Here is an 18838-nt window from a genome sequence, read left to right on the forward strand (position 1 = left end):
TTTCTGAATTTTTTTTCCAAAAGAGTTTTCAATAACCCTTTTTGCTTTATGTAAATAGATTTCGCTTTTTGACCTCATAATATCTTGGAACTTTTAGATTTATAACCTTTAGTCGACTCAGTAACCTTCATAGATAGTCATCACAAATAAAGAGTAACCAGAGGGGGCACCTGGGTGGCACAGCGGTTAAGCATCTGCCTTCGGCTCAGGGCGTGATCCTGGCACTCCGGGATCGAGCCCCACATCAGGCTCCTCCGCTATGAGCCTGCTTCTTCCTCTCCCACTCCCCCTGCTTGTGTTCCCTCTCTCGCTGGCTGTCTCTATCTCTGTCAAATAAATAAATAAAATCTTTTAAAAAAAAAAGAGTAACCAGAGAATCTCTATTAGGTAAGATTTAAAACTATTGGGCATTTAAAACACTGGACATTAAAACTCATATTTAAAATACTAAGAGATCTTAAAGCCAAACTTATTCAGTCCTCTCATTTATAGATAAACGTACCAAGTTCTAGAAAGGTGAAGGAAAAGGATTTGCGGAAAAAAAAGGATTTGGTTGCAAATTACAGCTCCCTGGAGGTCTGTGAAACGATGCTCATGACCCTGAGATAGGGAGCCTCACAAACAGGGAAGAGTCAAGAGGAAAAGGGAGCCACTATGTCCTCACTGTTTTTTTCAGTTGCAAAAGATGGGTTTGGAGCAAAAAAATTAGTATTCAACAGATACCAAGTTGATAAAGTTAAATGTGGTAAGAATCACATTTACATATTTTATTTCTGAATATGGTTGAAAATATGGACATGGTGGAAGATATAATCATCATGTATAAACTTTGTCATTAATAAATATAATGTGTTTTTAGGTAATGTAAACTTTTTCAAGGCCCTAATTGGGTAATATATTTTATCTTATAGAATCCTGGTGAAATATTTATTATTTTGAGAGATGAAGTCATTGGTGATACTGTGGAGGTTGAATTTACATCAAATAGTAAATGTGTTAGGACACAGCCAACCCGTTGGAATAAGACAGTCTGGTGTATGAAGGCGTTAGGTAAGAAACTTTTTTATGCATTAATAAATATAAAACATCATCCTGAGTTTCTTTCAATAAATTTATGATCAATGGTTTCACTTCCTTATAGAAACTAATATTGTTCTGCAGGTGCTTCCTGTGTGTAGCTTTCACATACCCAAGGTGGGTATTAGTAATCTGGATTCCCAAAAGTATGAATGTGTAAATTATGAGAAATTAGCCTGTGTACCATGTGGTGAAATGACTGCCCACAATATCATATCGTTTTAAATATGTCTGCAGAGGGCACTTTAATATACATCAGCTATTAAATATGCAACTAAAACTATTTGCTTTATTGTAATAGGATTAATGAACATTCGGACTTTTGTTCATGAACTTTTTCTTTCCTTTTTTTTTTTTTTTTTTTTTTTTTTGCCATGCCCGTGAATATATTTTTGGATGCTTTTGGAAAGCATAATTCTTTTTCACTATTTATCATCATGGTACCATTTCTATATACCATCTTCCCTCTTTTCCTTATTTAAGTTATGAGGTTAACCATTTTATTATCCATCTTTGCTTACAGCATGAAAAATTTTATCAGATTTAAAATTCCAGATGAAATAACCACACCTGCCACAATAGTTGTAATAAAATCAAAGTCTACTATGTTAAATTCTGAATGTTTTGATATAAATGTAGAACTACTTGGTTTCTGAATGTGTAATATAATTTAACAATCAAAGAATACAATTACCTTATAAAACTTCACAAATGTGAGATTTATAAAATTTTTTACAATAAAAAGTACACAATCTTATCATGAATCTAGAAATGTAATAAAAATGTTTAAAATTAAATATTATGTCAAATTCATCCTGAACTCTTTTTTCTTTTGGAATGTAGCTATTATGAAGCCCATTTATAGAACATTTACAAGCATTTCTATTGTGTTATGAAAAGCATGCATCTCTTCTATGCATTTCCTTGCACAGGTTAGATCAGAGTTGAATTATAGAAAAGGAAGGACTGTACACCAAGCATTTATAAACATTTCAGACACTGGTCTCTGTCATGGACAAAGATATGCAGAAGTGAGATGAGAAAGAACTTTGTCTCTTTTCTTTCTCTTTCAAAGCCCTGTACTTCCTTATGCCACATTTTAAAATGATTTAATGAACATTAATTTCTAACTAATTAGTTTTTGAGTTTAAACTAAATCTAGTTATACTAAAATTGCTACAGAAAAATCAATATTGCAAATTGAGAAGTACTTAGATAATATTTCCCAAATAGCAAATCAAAGTGTCAAATAAAATTATTCACATTAAGATTATATGTGCAGTTCACCTAGTAGCTAAGAGCAATACCAAGAACAAATTATGTCAAACTTCAAATGTTTTTCAGAAAAGCAGAAAACGAAAACTCTATACCTTTCAAGATATGCCAGACCATATACTGTCTATGTGGTTGAACAGCAAATTTGTAGTAAAAAACAAATAAACCACTATTTACCAGTTATACTATTTAACCTCTCCAACTCTTATTTTCAGTTAGTATGTTCTGGAAATTAATGAGAAATTTTCTTACCAAATGTAGCAAAATATAGGGTGGTTCTATGAATGCCTGTGGGAAAATGGATGGGTCGTGTCTCAGCAGAAAAGGCCCCAGAGTCTTATTTTTTCTGCCTCATGCTACTGTTTCTTAACATTTTTTTAACCCTAGCAAGAACTACATTTTACATCATAACTCAGTACATACTCAGAAATATATAATTAAAGCAAAAGGTTAAAAAGTAATCATTGAGGGGCGCCTGGGTGGCACAGCGGCTAAGCGTCTGCCTTCAGCTCAGGGCATGATCCTGGCGTTATGGGATCGAGCCCCACATCAGGCTCCTCCGCTATGAGCCTGCTTCTTCCTCTCCCACTCCCCCTGCTTGTGTTCCCTCTCTCGCTGGCTGTCTCTATCTCTGTCGAATAAATAAATAAAATCTTTAAAAAAAAAGTAATCATTGGAGTAATAGTTTTAACCTTGATATGTGAAGAACCTGGAAGTTGTCACTCCCTACAACAAGAAAAAGCTAAACAAACTGAAAATCAATGACTTTTCTTGAACTCCTTAGAGAACTAAGTTTGCAGGGCAAACAATCATCCCAAAATCTTGAGAGGAAAGTAAATCAAGAGAGTGATATCTAAGATCTGCTTGGCTGGACCCAAAGTCACTGGAGCCATACCGTGGTAGGCACACTTAAATGGTAATTTTGATGAATTGCTGGGGGTGGAGCGTGGACTAGCTCAAGAGTAAGAAACTCCTGAAAGCATCCATAATTTTGTGGGATTCACCTCCAGAAGCCCTAGTGAAGATCTGAGGAAGATCTTCTAAAGGCTCTGCCGGCTTAGAGGAAGAATAATCATGGCGAAATACTCCCCACTTATCGGAGCTGGGGAAGGGCATCTATTCCCCCCCCCCAGCTTTTCTGTCTCACTTAGGGTGGGGGAAGAAAGCTATGCCACAGAAGAAACACTTATGAAGGTGACAGCCTAGAGACACCAGCCCACTTAAGGATCAAGATTTAATCACAAGATTAGAATACTTCCCCCTGCCCCAACCTGACCACCACCACAAAAGGGTCTCAGTATAATGGCAGAAGGTTACAGCTGAAATATTGCAAGATGCAGACTCTTTCTGAGGAGGAATAGTTAGGGAAGCACAAGGTCAAGGGGAATTTGAAGCCTCTGGCACCTGCAGCTATCGCAGACATGAAATATGGCCCACCTCTCAGCCAGATTACTATAAATTCTCTCACTACATGCCTGCCTACTTCAGTTCTTATACCTGACCCAACATGTCTGGTTTTCAACAAGAAATTAGAAGACACACCAAAAAGTAAGAAAAATCACAGTCTAAAGAAAAAAAGAAAATATCAGGCCAGACTTAAATGTGACACAGATGTTGGAATTATCATACAAGGAATTCTAAATAACTATGATTAATGTGTTATGGACTGTAATGGAAAAGTGAACATGCAAGAACATATGGGTAATATAAATAGAGAGATAAAGATTCTATTTCTTTTCGGTGCTAGTCAAAACCAACTAAACTGTGATCATGATGTGTTAGTGAGTCACAAACCATAGGTGGAGAACTATGCTTTGTAGCTACACTGACCAATATGGTGGCCACGAGCTACCCCTAGTTATTTAAACTTTATTATAATTAAATGAAATTTAAAATTAATTCCCTCAGTTGTACTAACCATTGCAAGTGCTTCATTAGAACATATCCATCTTCTTGGAAAGTTCCATTGAACGGCACTGAACAGCACAGTACAATAGAGTTCCTTTTTCCTACACCAATTATGGAATAAGAGAGTGTCCAGCATGCTCTTTAAATGCTAGTGATTTGTCCAGAATCTTTAGTGAAGTCAAGGAAACAATTAACTAGTGGCCAAAAGAGCTGTTTTTATTCTGTTTTGAGCCACTTACTGGGTAACTTTAGACAAGTCCCAGTCGTGCCACAACTTCCTTGTTGATAAAACAGCTTCTCTAATTACATTTCAAATACTTACAGACATTTGGAGATACGGGAGATAAGATACAAGACAACACTTAAACAAACATCCCGCTGAGGAATAAAGTGTTCATCTCTCACTCTAGCAACTCCTTTTAAACGTAAGGAGTGGCTTTTCTGGAATACCTCACCCTCAGCTTCTGGATAGGGTACAATAAACCATTTAAAAATTCAGGGGAATCATCTTTCTCTCTAAGTACTGTACTCCTTGTATTGCACCCTCTCTTTTCCCAGTCTCTGTTTATATCTCTTGATATGAAAGCCACCAAATTTGTTCATCCCCCTTCATCCTTGACTAATCACGTTCCAGAGAGCTCCTAATTCTATGTTATCTCACATATAATCCCTGAACTCATTGGTGATTTCCAGGGGCAGGAAAGATCTCAATTAGTATTCCATAACTATCTGGTAAGAGTCTATACAGGGGCACCTGGATGGCTCAGTCAGTTAGGTGTCTACCTTCAGCTCAGGTCAAGATCACAGGGTCCTGGGATCGAGCCCCACATCAGGCTCCCTACTCCCTGCTCAGTGGAGAGCCTGCGTCTCCCTCTTCCTCTGCTGCTCCCCCTGCTTGTGTGCTCTCTCTTTCTCTGTGCCAAATAGATAAATAAAATCTTTAAATTAAAAAAAAGAATCTATAGAGATTTAAGTCTCTAAAAATTTTTTTTCTGTACTTCTATGAATACCAAGTTAAGATGAAGGGGTATAAAACTAAAGTGGAAACATACCAGGGATACTTCCCCATTGTGGATGCATCAAGTTTTAAAGATGGCTTCCATCTTTCCAGTCTCTTTCTGGTGTAGAAAAATTGCTCATATGATATGATTTCTGATCATCTGGCTCATGATTTAATCAACCATGTTACTCAAAATGTGGTTTTCTCTCTGTAAATATTCTCTTGTGTGATACTCAGAGCTTCATGTACTAAATCTGGCTGGTATTGAGGGCTGGTACGGCAGCTTCGCACTATTGTCCCAGAGCAGACTTATTTCTAGTCACCATTCCATAGTCCCTAGGGTGTAGCCATAATCATCATGGAGCAGGATGGCTTCTAAGACCCTTACTATTACTCCCAAATTTTGAGCAACCTGATAAATCAGTGGTGTTCTAGCACCATCTCATATTGGATTGCAAAAGTCAATTCTATGCATCTCCTCTCTACTTCATATTCAGTGATATTACCTTGTCTATTAGTCTTTTGGGCTGCCATAACAAAATTCCACAGAAGGGGTGGCTTAAACGACAGAAATTTATTTTCCTCACATTTCTGGAGGCTGGAAACCTAAAATCAAGGGGCAAAAAGTTGGTTTCTGGCAAGATCTCTTTCCTTGGCTTATAGATGTTCATATGGCCTTTTCTCAGTGCATGGCACTTCTGGTGTCTCTTTGTCTTCTTATAAGGATAAGTGTATAATGTGCCCAGCAAAACAAAAAAAAAAAAAATTTAATTTAAAATTCAGGCTTCTGTTTCTAAAAGGAAGAGAATAAACTTTGGGATAGGCAACTAGCATTCTCTTTTAGAAAATGGTACCTCTTAAAACCAACTAATAAAATCAATCAATCAATCAAAAATAAAACCAACTATTATATCCTTATTCCTTCTTTTCTTTGGATAGCTTCTCTTAGTCATTTTAAGTTTGCAATCGTGTGTGTGTGTGTGTGTGTGTGTGTGTGATAATACTCTCAACATTGAGGCATGTCACATACTCTGAGATTACTTACAGTGTTCAGAGCTCTGATTTTTCACCACCCAACCCAACTTTTTGCCATATTAATGTACTTTTAAATGTATGTTTTTTTCTAATTTGGTAACAAGTCAGAAAAAAACAAAATTATGTTCAAGTACAATTATGCCAACCAGTGAAGAAATATTAAGATGCTCTTTTTCTAAATGGTATCTTTCCCTTCTCACACACTTCCATAGCTTAACCTGATCTTTTTTATTTAAGAATATATCCTCTAATTCTGTCTTCTTTTTCCTCTCAGCTTAATAAATTCATACACTTATAATTACTTCATTTTCTAAAAAACACACCTTTCTAATGGTATCCACAGGTTTGTCACCGATAGGAACTGTTTTATGCTAAAGGAATTTGAAGTTACTCAGAAACTTGCAGTAGTCTCAGCTTATGCCAAAAGTTATAAAAATATATGTGAAGACTTTAAACTAGAAATATCAACTAATGTTTACTCAGAAGGAAAAGGGTATTCCTCTGGTATGTGTAGCTCAGCCAGAAAAATACACAGCAGGGGGACAACCAATTAAACGTTGAAAGGAATATAAAAATATCCACAAAGATACAGAATCTCTTTGTTAATTAAGAAACTGTTCTGGATAATGTAAATTATAATTTCATATTTCATTAAAAGAGCATGAAAAAATACTTTAGTATGTAGCAAATATTATGCTTAACCTGCATAGAAAAATAACAACAATTGGTAAGAAATTTTTCTAAATATCATAATTGAAGAGGGCAGTTTTAATATGTATTAAACTGATAACAATTTTTAGGCCAAGGTTTTGAAGCCACCAGTATTTATTTAATAATAATGTTCTAATCAAAGGAAAACCATATTGATTTCAGTTCCCGTGGAAACATTAGGTGGGTTCATGTACGGTTTACCATGCGATAAAGGGCTAAAATTGGTTCATAAAGGAACACAGCTTCGCAGACAATGAAATACAGAAAGCAAACAGCTCTAAAGTTGCTGAATTTGTGAAATATGTATTTTTAAGGAATTAGTGAAGATGGTTCTGACTATTCAAAAACACTTGAGATTATGTTTTCTGTAAACTGTTTCAGTTTGTCCCTCGTATGGAAGGACAGACCACTTAAATCCCAGAGACAATGTAGGTTGACAAAGACTCTTGAATAGCCTGGACTTGAGATGTGAAATTTGAGTAGAATTCTTTTTTTACTGTTGCTTCTCTATAAGTTTGCTCTCTGGTGTATCTGTGTTTGATGGTGGCAAGAAGTTCCATCTTCTTCCACTATAAGCCTTTCTTCCTCTCCATAGCTGAATCCAATACCCTTGCTTGGTTTGGTGATCTTGATTTATATTTGTGTGTACTTCCAGTGTTAAATGTTACTTCCCGACTTCAGATAGTAAATAGCAGAATTCACTTTCCCTCTCTTCTGAGTCCTTAAATTAATTGGCTTTTATTTTTATTAAAGAGCTATAAAATGTGGATATCATAATGACCACACTCAAAATAAAATAATGCTCAGGTGGAACAAGGTGCTGTTTATAAAAAGTCCAATGCAATAACACATATTTAAGGAGGGCCTCCCAGCCAGATGAATCCATAAGGAATCCTCCAGGGTCTTGATTTAATAGCTGACATTCAATAGATAAGAAAATGTATACAGCAAAGACAGTACTTCAAAGGACATCTCTTGGGAAGATTATTCTGAAATCAACATCATTACCAATAGATCTAATGGTACAAGTTATCAAGAATAAATCAGTTCATTTGCTTTCATGTTAGATTCTAAAGAATTAGAATATTTTAAGTATCCTATATCAAAGAACTACCAAGCAAACCTTCTCATCATGTATCTCTCATGATTCATCACCTGACTTTCTTTCAGAAGGTGAACACCCCATTGCAAACTCTCTTCTCTTTTCTGATAAACAAAATCAGTATCTTCTTTCAAAATTGTCCTTCTGAAATCTAACAAAATTGATTTACTTTGACTACAGTAACTCCAGAACTCTCTTTACCATATGTGGGAAGCTTCAGCTGATGAGATGTGTTTTTGTTGCATTTTCTCTTACATTATCTACTGGATAGACTTACTTTGGGAGGAGAGAACTTTTATACATGTATTTTCTTTATAAAACAGGTTAGGTGTCTAGTCAAGCAATATGGAAAGAGAAAATTACAGCTTCTTGATCTACTTAAGCTTAAGATTGCTTTTGTTGGCTTTAAATCTCTCTGAACAAAATTATAAGAGGTCCTTTAATCTCTTCAGGAGATAAAGTAAAATTAATGCTTGAAACTTAGAAACTTTTAAATATTCAAAGCTTCGTCAGGTGCCTAAGGTTAGAACAGGCTTTTTTGGTCTCGTACCAAATGGCTTATATGCTAACTCCCAGATGTCTGGTGACAATTTTCCAGGAGAATTTGGGCAATGTCTTCATGACAGAGAGTCAGATTTTTTAAAGCAAATGAATTTCAAGGCTTAATTTTGTTTACTTTTGTTACAATAAAACAAAGTAACTTTCTTAGTGAAATGGTTGTTTATTGTTATTCTTTCATAGTGAACCCGACATTCTTAGGAAACTCTAACTCTTTTGGTACGTTAATGCAGAATTCACAAGACATATCAGTCACTTTGAACAACATGTTCACAAAAAGGGTTTTGATAAATGTATAGCATAAATAGTACTTAAATAGCAGGGTATTAAACCTTGCCTTCCCAAGGGTTTTTTCACTGTAATTAATTGCATAAAAGTTTGGTAATTTCAATTGATTCTACTCTTTCTCTTTCCAAATACAATTTTGAGAAACTTGCCTATAATTAATGAGAATTTTCTTAAGATTATTCATAGATACACAACTTTAAATGAATGATTGTATCATTCTAAATTCTAAAGTATTATGTAAAGATAATTATAGATCACACCAAAAAAAAAAAAAAAGGTTTAGTAGTAGGGAGAAAAGATTTAGAGCTTTGTTTTTACCATAATTTTAGCATGTTCCGATCTTGCAAGGTTTTATTTAATTAAGTCTAAAATTGTACATTATATTCTTTGGTTACTAAGGATAAAAAGAAAACATTTAGTGCTAGAAGTCAGTAAAATTGTTATGAATTCTGAAATATTCCTTCATATTCTCTAAAAGATATGATAATAGGATACATGCATTGTACACCCAGCTCCTAACTCTTTGCGTTTTATAAGATTTTCCTGCTGGCTCTCTCAATGTCCGTGTCTACTGCAATGGAGTCATTAAAGCCACAACAGAGATGAAATACTGTACAACAGCAAAGGCTGTGGAAAACCTACTGGGAGCAGCACGTCCAGGAGATGGTGTGTGCCAGGTAAGTGGATCTTTCCATGAAGTTGATTAATAACCCAAAGAGCCAATGCTGGATAACAGAATGCAGGCTTTGGTATAAAGAATGTTGGTTGAATAAGAATGAATTACGGATCAATAGGGAGGGAGGAAATGGACCTCTGTGGTGCGGAGATGCAGATGAATTAGTTTGCTTAACTCAAGTCATTCCAGAAAATGTCACTGGGAGACAGGTTTTCTATTACAAAATCACTTTTGTGATGGGCTCCTTTTAAAGCTGTCACAGAGCAGATAAAGAAAGACAGAAGGATTAGGCTGAACTCTTAAGAAACAAGTATCCTTGGGATAGACCGGTGATGGGTAGTAAGGAGGGCACGTATTGCATGGTGCACTGGGTGTTATACACAACTAATGAATCATCGAGCCTTACATCGGAAACCGGGGATGTACTGTATGGTGACTAACATAATATAATAAAAAATCATTAAAAAAAAAAAAAAAAAGAAACAAGTATCCTCTTTATCCAGATCTGGACCGTGCAAAAGAAAAGTCAGATCACCTGATGCTTTGAGGTTCAGGAGTCAGACAAACCAAGAATACTACCAAAAAAGGGAGCCTAAGGCATTAATCTAGAAATTGTTATTTTCATGTGGAGATTTCCAAGCTTGGAGTGTTTTTCTTAGAAGTTTCATTTATTACTGTTACCTGATAGTGAAAGTTATTGCTTTAAATCGATCGTGTTTATTAGGAATTCCAGAACTGCTCAGATTTTCAGGGAAGTGTGTAAAGAGGCCTTTTCAAGCTCCAGGTTCTTTGTCCAATGTGACAAAGCATTACTCAGCAAGGACGACTTGGTGAGGGTTTTCCAGGCTTCTCAAAAGGCCCTTGTTTGAGACGTTGACAGGTAAACATACACGCTGCCAGTGCCCTCATGGATACAGAAGGCAACAATTGCATTTTGATTCAACTTACACTGTTGGTTTAATTTCTGCATTTTATTTTGTTTTTTTGTTACCTGACCCACTTTCAAAAGAGAGAAAGCTTGTTTAATGTGGAACGTTTATCCTATATGTGCTTATTCCATCACATTTTTAGAGTGAAAGAAATGGCATTTCTTTTTATAGCTACTTGATAATTAGATTATACTCTTACTTAATTGCCTTGGGTTTTTGGCAGTGGACGGGGAGGGTAAAAGGAAGTAAAAGTGAAAAAGAGGTAGCTGAACAATGAGATCTTCAAATTTACCACAAAACACTTTTTAACGAAATCATCAATGGTAGTGTGGCTGACAGGTTGTCATGAAGCCTTATCTGTTTAAACTAGTTTGAAACTGGAGGCTTTGTTATTTATTCTGTGTGACACATTTTTCTATTAGAACAATGGTAAAGGTAAAAATGTCTTAGAGAAGGTTCAGGGAATAAAATACCATTTGTCAAACTGGTGAGTTTGAGGACGTTTGATAAAATGTCTATATTGTATTTGCAAAGCAAAAACAAAAATGTTAGCTTGAAATACAGACTGTTTCATTTTATTGTGACAAGTCTACCTTATCTTCCACTTTAAAAGTTCCATTTATTGCAAAAAAATTAATAAAAGCAATATATTGCACTATCAGTATTCAGTCAGCATAGAGGTAAAGAAGCCCCCCCCACACACACACACAATACATTTTTGTGTGGATTTTGCCTTTGGGGAGGGAAAAACGTTTTGTGTGCAAGAAGATTAAATATAATGAATGACTCTTGGAAAATTTTTCAGAGTGCTTTATCATGCCAGCTCATGGTTTCTTCTATAGCTTTGAGTAAATAAAAACTATTTTGCATTGTTTTCAGATAACTAGAAAATACTATTACCTTTTCACCCTCGGTGTCAGAAATGAGAGTGAGAAAGGGCTCTGATTACATCTTAGAATAGGGGAAGAGGAGTCTTCACCTATCCCTGGTAGCCTAGCAAAAGGAAGGATGCTGGACCGTCCAGGCTTGATTCAGGCTTTTCCTATCAGGAGAGAATCACTTTGAACCTGAGTGAGTACTGAGAGGCAAAATTATTCTAACTTGGTGACAGCAGACCACAGCATGGTAAGAAGAGACATTAAGAGATTTAGTTTAATCTATACAACTTAAAATAGGCTTACAAGTTTTGCTACTGTCATCGGGGGACCTAGTCGTGTCGTGAAATTAGATCAAACAAATTCTGAGACTGAGATCTCGGACCAGACTGAGCTGTACTATCACAGGCCTGAAGGAGTGAAAAGGCTACAATTCAGTCAGTCTCCATCAGACATGGGGTTCTCCAATCCACTGGCATTTGAACCACATGAGTTATCCCTACTATGAATTCACAGAGAAAGTGAAAGGCAGACTCTACCCCTGATGAAAAAGAAGGAACTGTGGGAGCATTTCCTTGGTGTGTTTTAGGGTGGTTTGGCCTCAAAGGAGGTGGCCCAGCCCATACTGTGCTTCCCCTTGAAGGCATTTGGATTTCCCTTTTGACATTTGGCTTTGTTCCTAATTAGATTATATTTTTTAAAATGTGCAAAATGCTTTGCTTTTCCGTGCCAGCATAGAACATTACAGTAATTGTTTCTTTCATGTGCTTGCTACTCTGTCACTTAATTGGGAAATTTGGATATTTTGCAAATAGTTCACTGAACATCTCTATTCAAAGAACTACCTGCATTGTAATTTTATTCACTGTAGTTACCATATATTTGTAAGAAAATACACCAGCAGATTTCAGTTTTTTCAGTATCTGATCTACTTCACTAAAATGGCATAGTGTAAGAGGCATCCTGAGTTTTCCTGTAAATTTTAATGGCAGATGTGATTTAAGTAATCTTAAAAATTAGTAGTAAGATACTTCCTATAATCATTTAAAAGCTATTGGGCATATAATAATGTGAACATTCTGTGAATTTGAGGAAAGGAATACTAATGAGAAATCTGGGGGGTTTATTTTTCTGTAATCTTAGAACTTGTAATAAGAGACTTTATATTATCATTTAAAAGCCATTGGGCATAGAGCAAAATGACCATTCTGTGCATTTGAGAAAAGAAATGGTGAGATATTTGATTTTCTTAGTTTATTTTTAATGATGTCCATTAGGTTTTAAATAGTTTACCTAAATCAGCTTAATTATCTAACTGCTTCCTAAATCATTTCATCTTTTTTGGGTAGATATTAAATCCCAGCATGTAGCCTCATAAAGGTACAGTTTCCAGAGCATTACCTAAAACAACAAATTTAAGAGCAACTGAATGAAAAAATGAAAAAAAATCCAGAGCCCAACTTGGGAAGATAATTAGAATTCAAGTGCTAGTGTTAGAAATACTAGTAACTCCCATTTAACTGAGATAATTAAAACCTTTGAGATTTTCATCCTATTTACAAAAGCATCTGGGGACAACCATGAAGTTAACTTTGTATAGGAACAACTAGATACACTATAAGAAACCAAATTAGGTCAAAATGCTAAGAGAACATAACAATTATTGATCAAAGCATTAGCATCCTATTCGTTAAAAGGTTTTTGAAGTGGTACCAAATAATTCTTGTTTGTTGTATTTCTTGTTGGTACAATGATATCTTTGTGCTTCATGTATCGATCATTTTGCATGGTTTGCTTTATACTCACTGAAATCTTATTTTCATCTTCATGTTAGGGTACACTTCATTTCCAGTTTTTATTAAATTATATATATGATTCAATCTTTGGTTTGCTGCTTGCTAATATTTAATACTGTATGAAGCCAAGTACAGTTGGGATGAGGGACGATACAGGCATAGGGAACTCTCGTATCATGAGGAACTTCGCAGTTGTGAATAGTTCTCTTAAAGGTTAGTTTTTTCACAAGGTTAAATTCAAATGTTAGCAGGTGTCTCCCTTAAGGAGTTCTCCAGGAGATTCATCCCAAGGCCTTTCAGTAATTTTTTTAGGTCATTGTCTCCTTGGAAAGACTGGTGGACACCATCCTTCTTTTCATCAGCTCCTGTTGATAAGGGGTGCAAATGCATGTAGTCTCTAAACTATACTTCACCATAATGCCAATGATATCTAAGATGCTCCCTCGCTACAGACTTTGGCAACTCCTTGGCGAAGGTCCAAACTCCTCTGAATGGCACATCAGGCTGCACAGCCACAAATCTTTCCCAACATCGGCTCTTACCACAGCATACCCTCTTTGTTTTCTTAATTCTCTCCATGAGTCCTATGTTTTAGCCCTCCAGGACTGTTCACTCTTAGAACACATTCTGCTCTTCATTCCCTCCCCCTTCTTTAAGGCATGGGCATTGTGTTTTTCATCGTTGGATACCCGGTTACTTACACACAATTAGCTCCTGACACATGAGACACCATGAGACAAAAATGGGAAAACACAAGTGCTTGCTTTGTCCTCTAATGCTAATTGAAAACATAAGTGGAGAACTATAGTATAGGTATATAAATGATAAAAAGGAGAATGAAAACTGTCCTCTTAAAATACACTATTATTTATTTCTCAAATTGAATAAATGAACCTGATATTTATGAAAATGAAGAATGCTCAGAGGCCTGGATACCAGAAAAGTGAAGAATTTGTGCTATAGACATTTCATGTTCTACCTCAGTAATGAACCTTACCTCATTACTGACTTTTAACAGCTAAACGGTTCCAGATTCCAGTCTTGCGTTTCTTTTAAATACTAAGGAAATGTTTGCTACTCAAAAAAAGCTTACAATCTTCTCTCTCTTCCAACAGGCTACATATTATCTTTTCTTTCTCTTTCCTGGAAAGTGACAGCATAGCAAGGAGAATTCGTTCTGGATGGGGCAGGAGCAGGAGTTAGCTTCTTTAACTGAATCAGCAATCACTTCAGGAGTGTTCATTCTCCTTAGTGTGAAAGGAGTTTCCTCATGTGTACAGCAGAGGAAGCTAGAATACATGATGTCTGAGGTCACTTCTGACTCAAATATTCCACAATTTTATGCCAAGGAAAAAAAATACTTCAATTGGGAATTACGACCACGCTCACCAAAGAGGATGGGCTTGCAAGTATGTGGGTTCTCCATGCACCCTTTATTTCACTTGTATTAGCACTTCTTCCCAATTCTCCCTGCAGAGAAGGAAGTGATGTGAATTTCGTGTATCTTTCACCACTTTTATTATGTGTTTCCTATTTCTGATGAAATATTTGCAATGAGTAGGGAAAGAAAATGTAAAGGGCAATTTGGGCATTTATTTCTGGATTCATTTTTCATATTTTTATGCCCCTAATTAGAATAGATCAGTTAGAGTAAAGCAGATCTATTGACGCTTGCATTTTACTGATAAAATAAGTGACATTTTTGTGCCATGTCTCCATCTGTGATAACGATTCAGCAATGGTTAAGGATGCCTTATTTGGGTAGTTCAGACAAACAACAATCCTCAGCTCAGTTACCAATCATTGAGTCAAACAGGAACATACCACTTAGTACCTTCATCCACTTATTTAGGAAAAAACGAATAAATTGGTTAACTTTAACAGCAGATATAGCAGCTGTTGTAGGGGAGAAAAATAAATATTTCTGAGTGCAGTTACTTAGCCATGAACACAACCACACATTTAGTTCCCATTAATTCTCTATTTTCTAAGCCATCTCAATCCATATTGGCCCCATTCATTTTAGCCTATGTTTAACTGTTGTTTAGAATATATCTTATTAATGCCACTTTATAGTTTCTGCTTACTCAATGGATATAAATACTCCCTCCATTTTTTATTTCTCCCAAATTATCTCTTTTGCTTTTTACATTCCCCTCTCCTCTTGTCACTGGGGTGGCTTTGACTGCCCTTTGCAGAGGATGTCTGTGTGTCTGTGTGAGTGCTGCCTGTAAGCGACCTCATTCAAGTGCAGCCTTCTGTTTTTACTCTCTAGCTCTTTAAAGGCTTCGGATCTTCTTCAACCATAAATAGTGTCTTTAAACAATCCAGAAAACAAAGAACAAGTCAAATATAGTTAACAATGTTCCTCCATACCTATTATTCATAACAAGACAATTAGAGAAAATTAGAGAATTTGCCCCTGGAATGAATCCCAAATCATCAATAACCCTTTGGATATTAGAAGACTGAAAAATCCTTGTGGCAAAAATGTGTTCGTTGGCATTTTTAAAAAGTCATTATGCATTCTGTGGGCCTCTTTACTAATAATATAGTATCAACAATAAGATAAAGAAATAAACTAAATATGTAATCTGGGAACTCTAAGTTGTGTTTAGCATTCATGAACTATGCTTCTACAGTAAACAGCACCAAGACACAGGAAATGAGGTAAAAGAAATCTTTAACAAGGAAAATTCGACTTCTAAGAATCCTGCCTCCCCGCCACCCTGGCAGCCGTTTAGCCGTCAACCTTATTACCTTAAGTAGCAGCATACAAACAATATAGTACGTCAGCTTTGCTCAAGTCCCACACAACTAATCCAGTGGATATTTTCTTGTTCAATTAGGACTTTCAGCAGCAACTGACCCCATTGATCAAACTCACTTTCTTGATTTTTTTTTTCTCCTTCGCTTTCATGAAGCCATATCTTTCTGGTTTTCCTTCTACTTCTTTAGCCTTTCCTTCTCAATATCCTTTGTAATCTCTTCTTTCTGTGATCTAGAAAATAAAGTTTCAGTTTCAGTGGTTTGATTCTTAGACTCTCTTCCTTTCTTGATGAATATTCCCTTGCGGATTAGCTCATTAACTTAGAAGATACAATCTAATTGTCCTTTTCCTTTAAGGCTCAGTCTTTCTGCCTCGGGATAGGCATCATCGTCTATCCAATTTAAATACCAGAAACATAAGAGTCTCCTTAATACCTTCTGTTGTCTCACCTGACAAATTCAATCCATCACTAAGCCATATCAGTTTTATTTACTAACTATTGGTCACTCCTCTCCACATCCCTCCATTTCTAACACCTCAGTCCTCTGCTTTTCCTCCTGCCTAAACTATGTGGGCTCCTAACTGGTCCCCCACCATGTGTTCTTGCACCTGACCTACTTATCTCAAGTCCATAGTCTGAGGGTTTCTTTTATGAAGAAAGATCTCAGCAGGCGATGCTCCCACTCAAACCCTTCAGTAGATTCCAAATATTGTGTGGATTAAAAAAAGAAAATCTTTAACATGAACAATGTGGCCCTGTAGGCACTGTCCGCTTTCTCTCTGGCTTAATCTCACTCCCATTTCTCTCTCTCTGTGTGTGTGTTCCAGACACACTAGCCAGCTTCCGGTTCCTGGACTTTTAGTTCCTAATCTCCTACCACAGGACCTTTATTTATGCTCCTCTTTCTAACTGAAACACTTTCCCAATCTCCTTTCCCCTCACTGATTTCCCCTAATTAATTCTAATTTATCCTCCAAATTTTAATTCCAGCTTCTCTTCCTCAGTGAAGCCTCCCTTGACCTTGTACATCTCCCCATGTATCTCTTTGTAGCACTGATCACATTCTAATTCGACATCCATGAGTGTAATATTTGTCAAATTAATATCTGCCTCTCATTAGACTCCAAGGTCATTTAGGGTAGAGATACTGTCTATTTGGTTCCCTCTTTCATCTCCAGAGCCAAGTACACTGACAGACACACAGCTGCTGAAAACCTATTTTCTTGGGTGAAAGAATGAGAGGGTGAAAGTATTTTATACATTAAGTTACCTACCCAACCCCAAGTGACCCAGCTGTCAGAGCCCCTTATTCCAACAGCCACCAGCTTCCCCGTAATACAGGCACAACCCTTTTTCAGAGCTCAGGTTATTGGACTGTTGACTGAAGGAGTGCTATTTCTGACTGAAGGAGAAAGAGCAGGGCAAAGAAGGGCAAGACAAAGGAAAAACCAAGTGAGTATAGAACAATGCAACCAATTCTAACAGTCTACCTTGGGAACTAGTACCTCAACTAACTCAAAAAATAATTACAAAAATTTAGGAAATCATGGCATCGTTTAGAGAAGTCTTGTTGAAAGACATTTCTCTGGATATGTTAGTGCAATTTTTGTTTTAAAATTTATCTTATTACATATTTAACAGTAAGTTGTTACCAAATGATTGCTAAAGGCAGGTGAGGGTGAGAGGAATCATGGTTCTTATGACTGCTCTTTCTAACGCCTGTATTAAGAAAACCTTGGTCTTTTGTTTGATTCATCATTAATATCATTAAATTTGTCTATTCATGAGTCTGTTCAGGTTTGGTCAAATTAAAGCTTTGAGACTTTTTGACATTATGTAAACAGGGTTCATATTGAAAAATTCAGCATAATCAAGCTTCAATCAACTTCTAGGAAAGTATTTTTTTAACTTTATTAGATTGCCTTTTACCTAAATTGTGAAGTTTATGATGGAGCTGGCAGAAGCTTCTATTTGTTCCCCAGGATTTCTTTTTCCTTTCTTATATGATAATATAACTTTTATCTGGGCACATGCTTGCCCAGGTAAATACTGCACTTCCTGACTCCCTTGGAGCTGGGCACAGCCATCTAACTAACTAACCAATGGCCGGCAGCATGTCCGTAGAAGTGATATGTGCACATCTCTGATCATGTCCTTAGAAAAAGGGTAGATTCTGTCCTTCACTGACTTTTTTCTGACTGGTCGCAGTGACAAGGGAGTGATGTATGAACCATCTAGGACCATGAAGAGGAAGTACAGCAGTGAACCAAAAAGAGCCTGGATCCCTTAGAGCCCTAGACTGCCTAATTTCATGTTAAAGAGAAATAGGCTTCCATCTTGTTTAAGCCACTGGCATTTTGGGTCTCAGTACTGCAGTAGAAAAACCTATATTCTAATTGATTTACAAGATATGTGCCATTGAATTTAAAAGTTTAGAAAGAAAAAACGAACTATTTTCTTCAGTTGCTGCAAAAGCCAGTTTGGGGAGCAGTCTCCTCATTAGAGACTGCTGTGCCGTTCTAAAGCCCACTGATGACATTTCGTGGGTAGTTATGAGAGCTCACATTATAGTATTTAGAGAAAAGGGAATTAATATGTACTGGAGATTTTACACATTTACTCATTTAAACTCTTAAATAATTTTGTCAGTTAAGTATTGTTAAGGTCCATAGCTAATGAGTCCTGGAGCAGGAATTTCAACACAGGTTTCTCAGATCTCAAAACATTTTTTCTCATTATAATATCATTTTCATGTTATGTAAGAAGATGCCACAACTGTGTGAATACTGAACCAATAATAAATATAACATATTTGAAGAAATTTTAAGCTGCATTGT

At 36.2% G+C, this 18838-nt stretch overlaps 1 protein-coding gene across 1 annotated transcript in view; it reads left to right on the top strand.

The window, feature by feature from the left end:
- The window catches only part of BANK1 (B cell scaffold protein with ankyrin repeats 1), a 278201-nt gene that overhangs the window by 79266 nt on the left and 180097 nt on the right, over positions 1–18838 (top strand). Inside the window, exons 4-5 of the mRNA XM_026509651.4 lie at positions 912–1050; positions 9492–9631. Of these exons, the coding sequence (XP_026365436.1) occupies positions 912–1050; positions 9492–9631 (279 nt within the window). The remainder of the gene's footprint in view (positions 1–911; positions 1051–9491; positions 9632–18838) is intronic.

The sequence above is a fragment of the Ursus arctos genome, unplaced genomic scaffold, assembly GCF_023065955.2.
Source record: "Ursus arctos isolate Adak ecotype North America unplaced genomic scaffold, UrsArc2.0 scaffold_9, whole genome shotgun sequence".
In the NCBI taxonomy this organism is placed as follows: Eukaryota; Metazoa; Chordata; class Mammalia; order Carnivora; family Ursidae; genus Ursus; species Ursus arctos.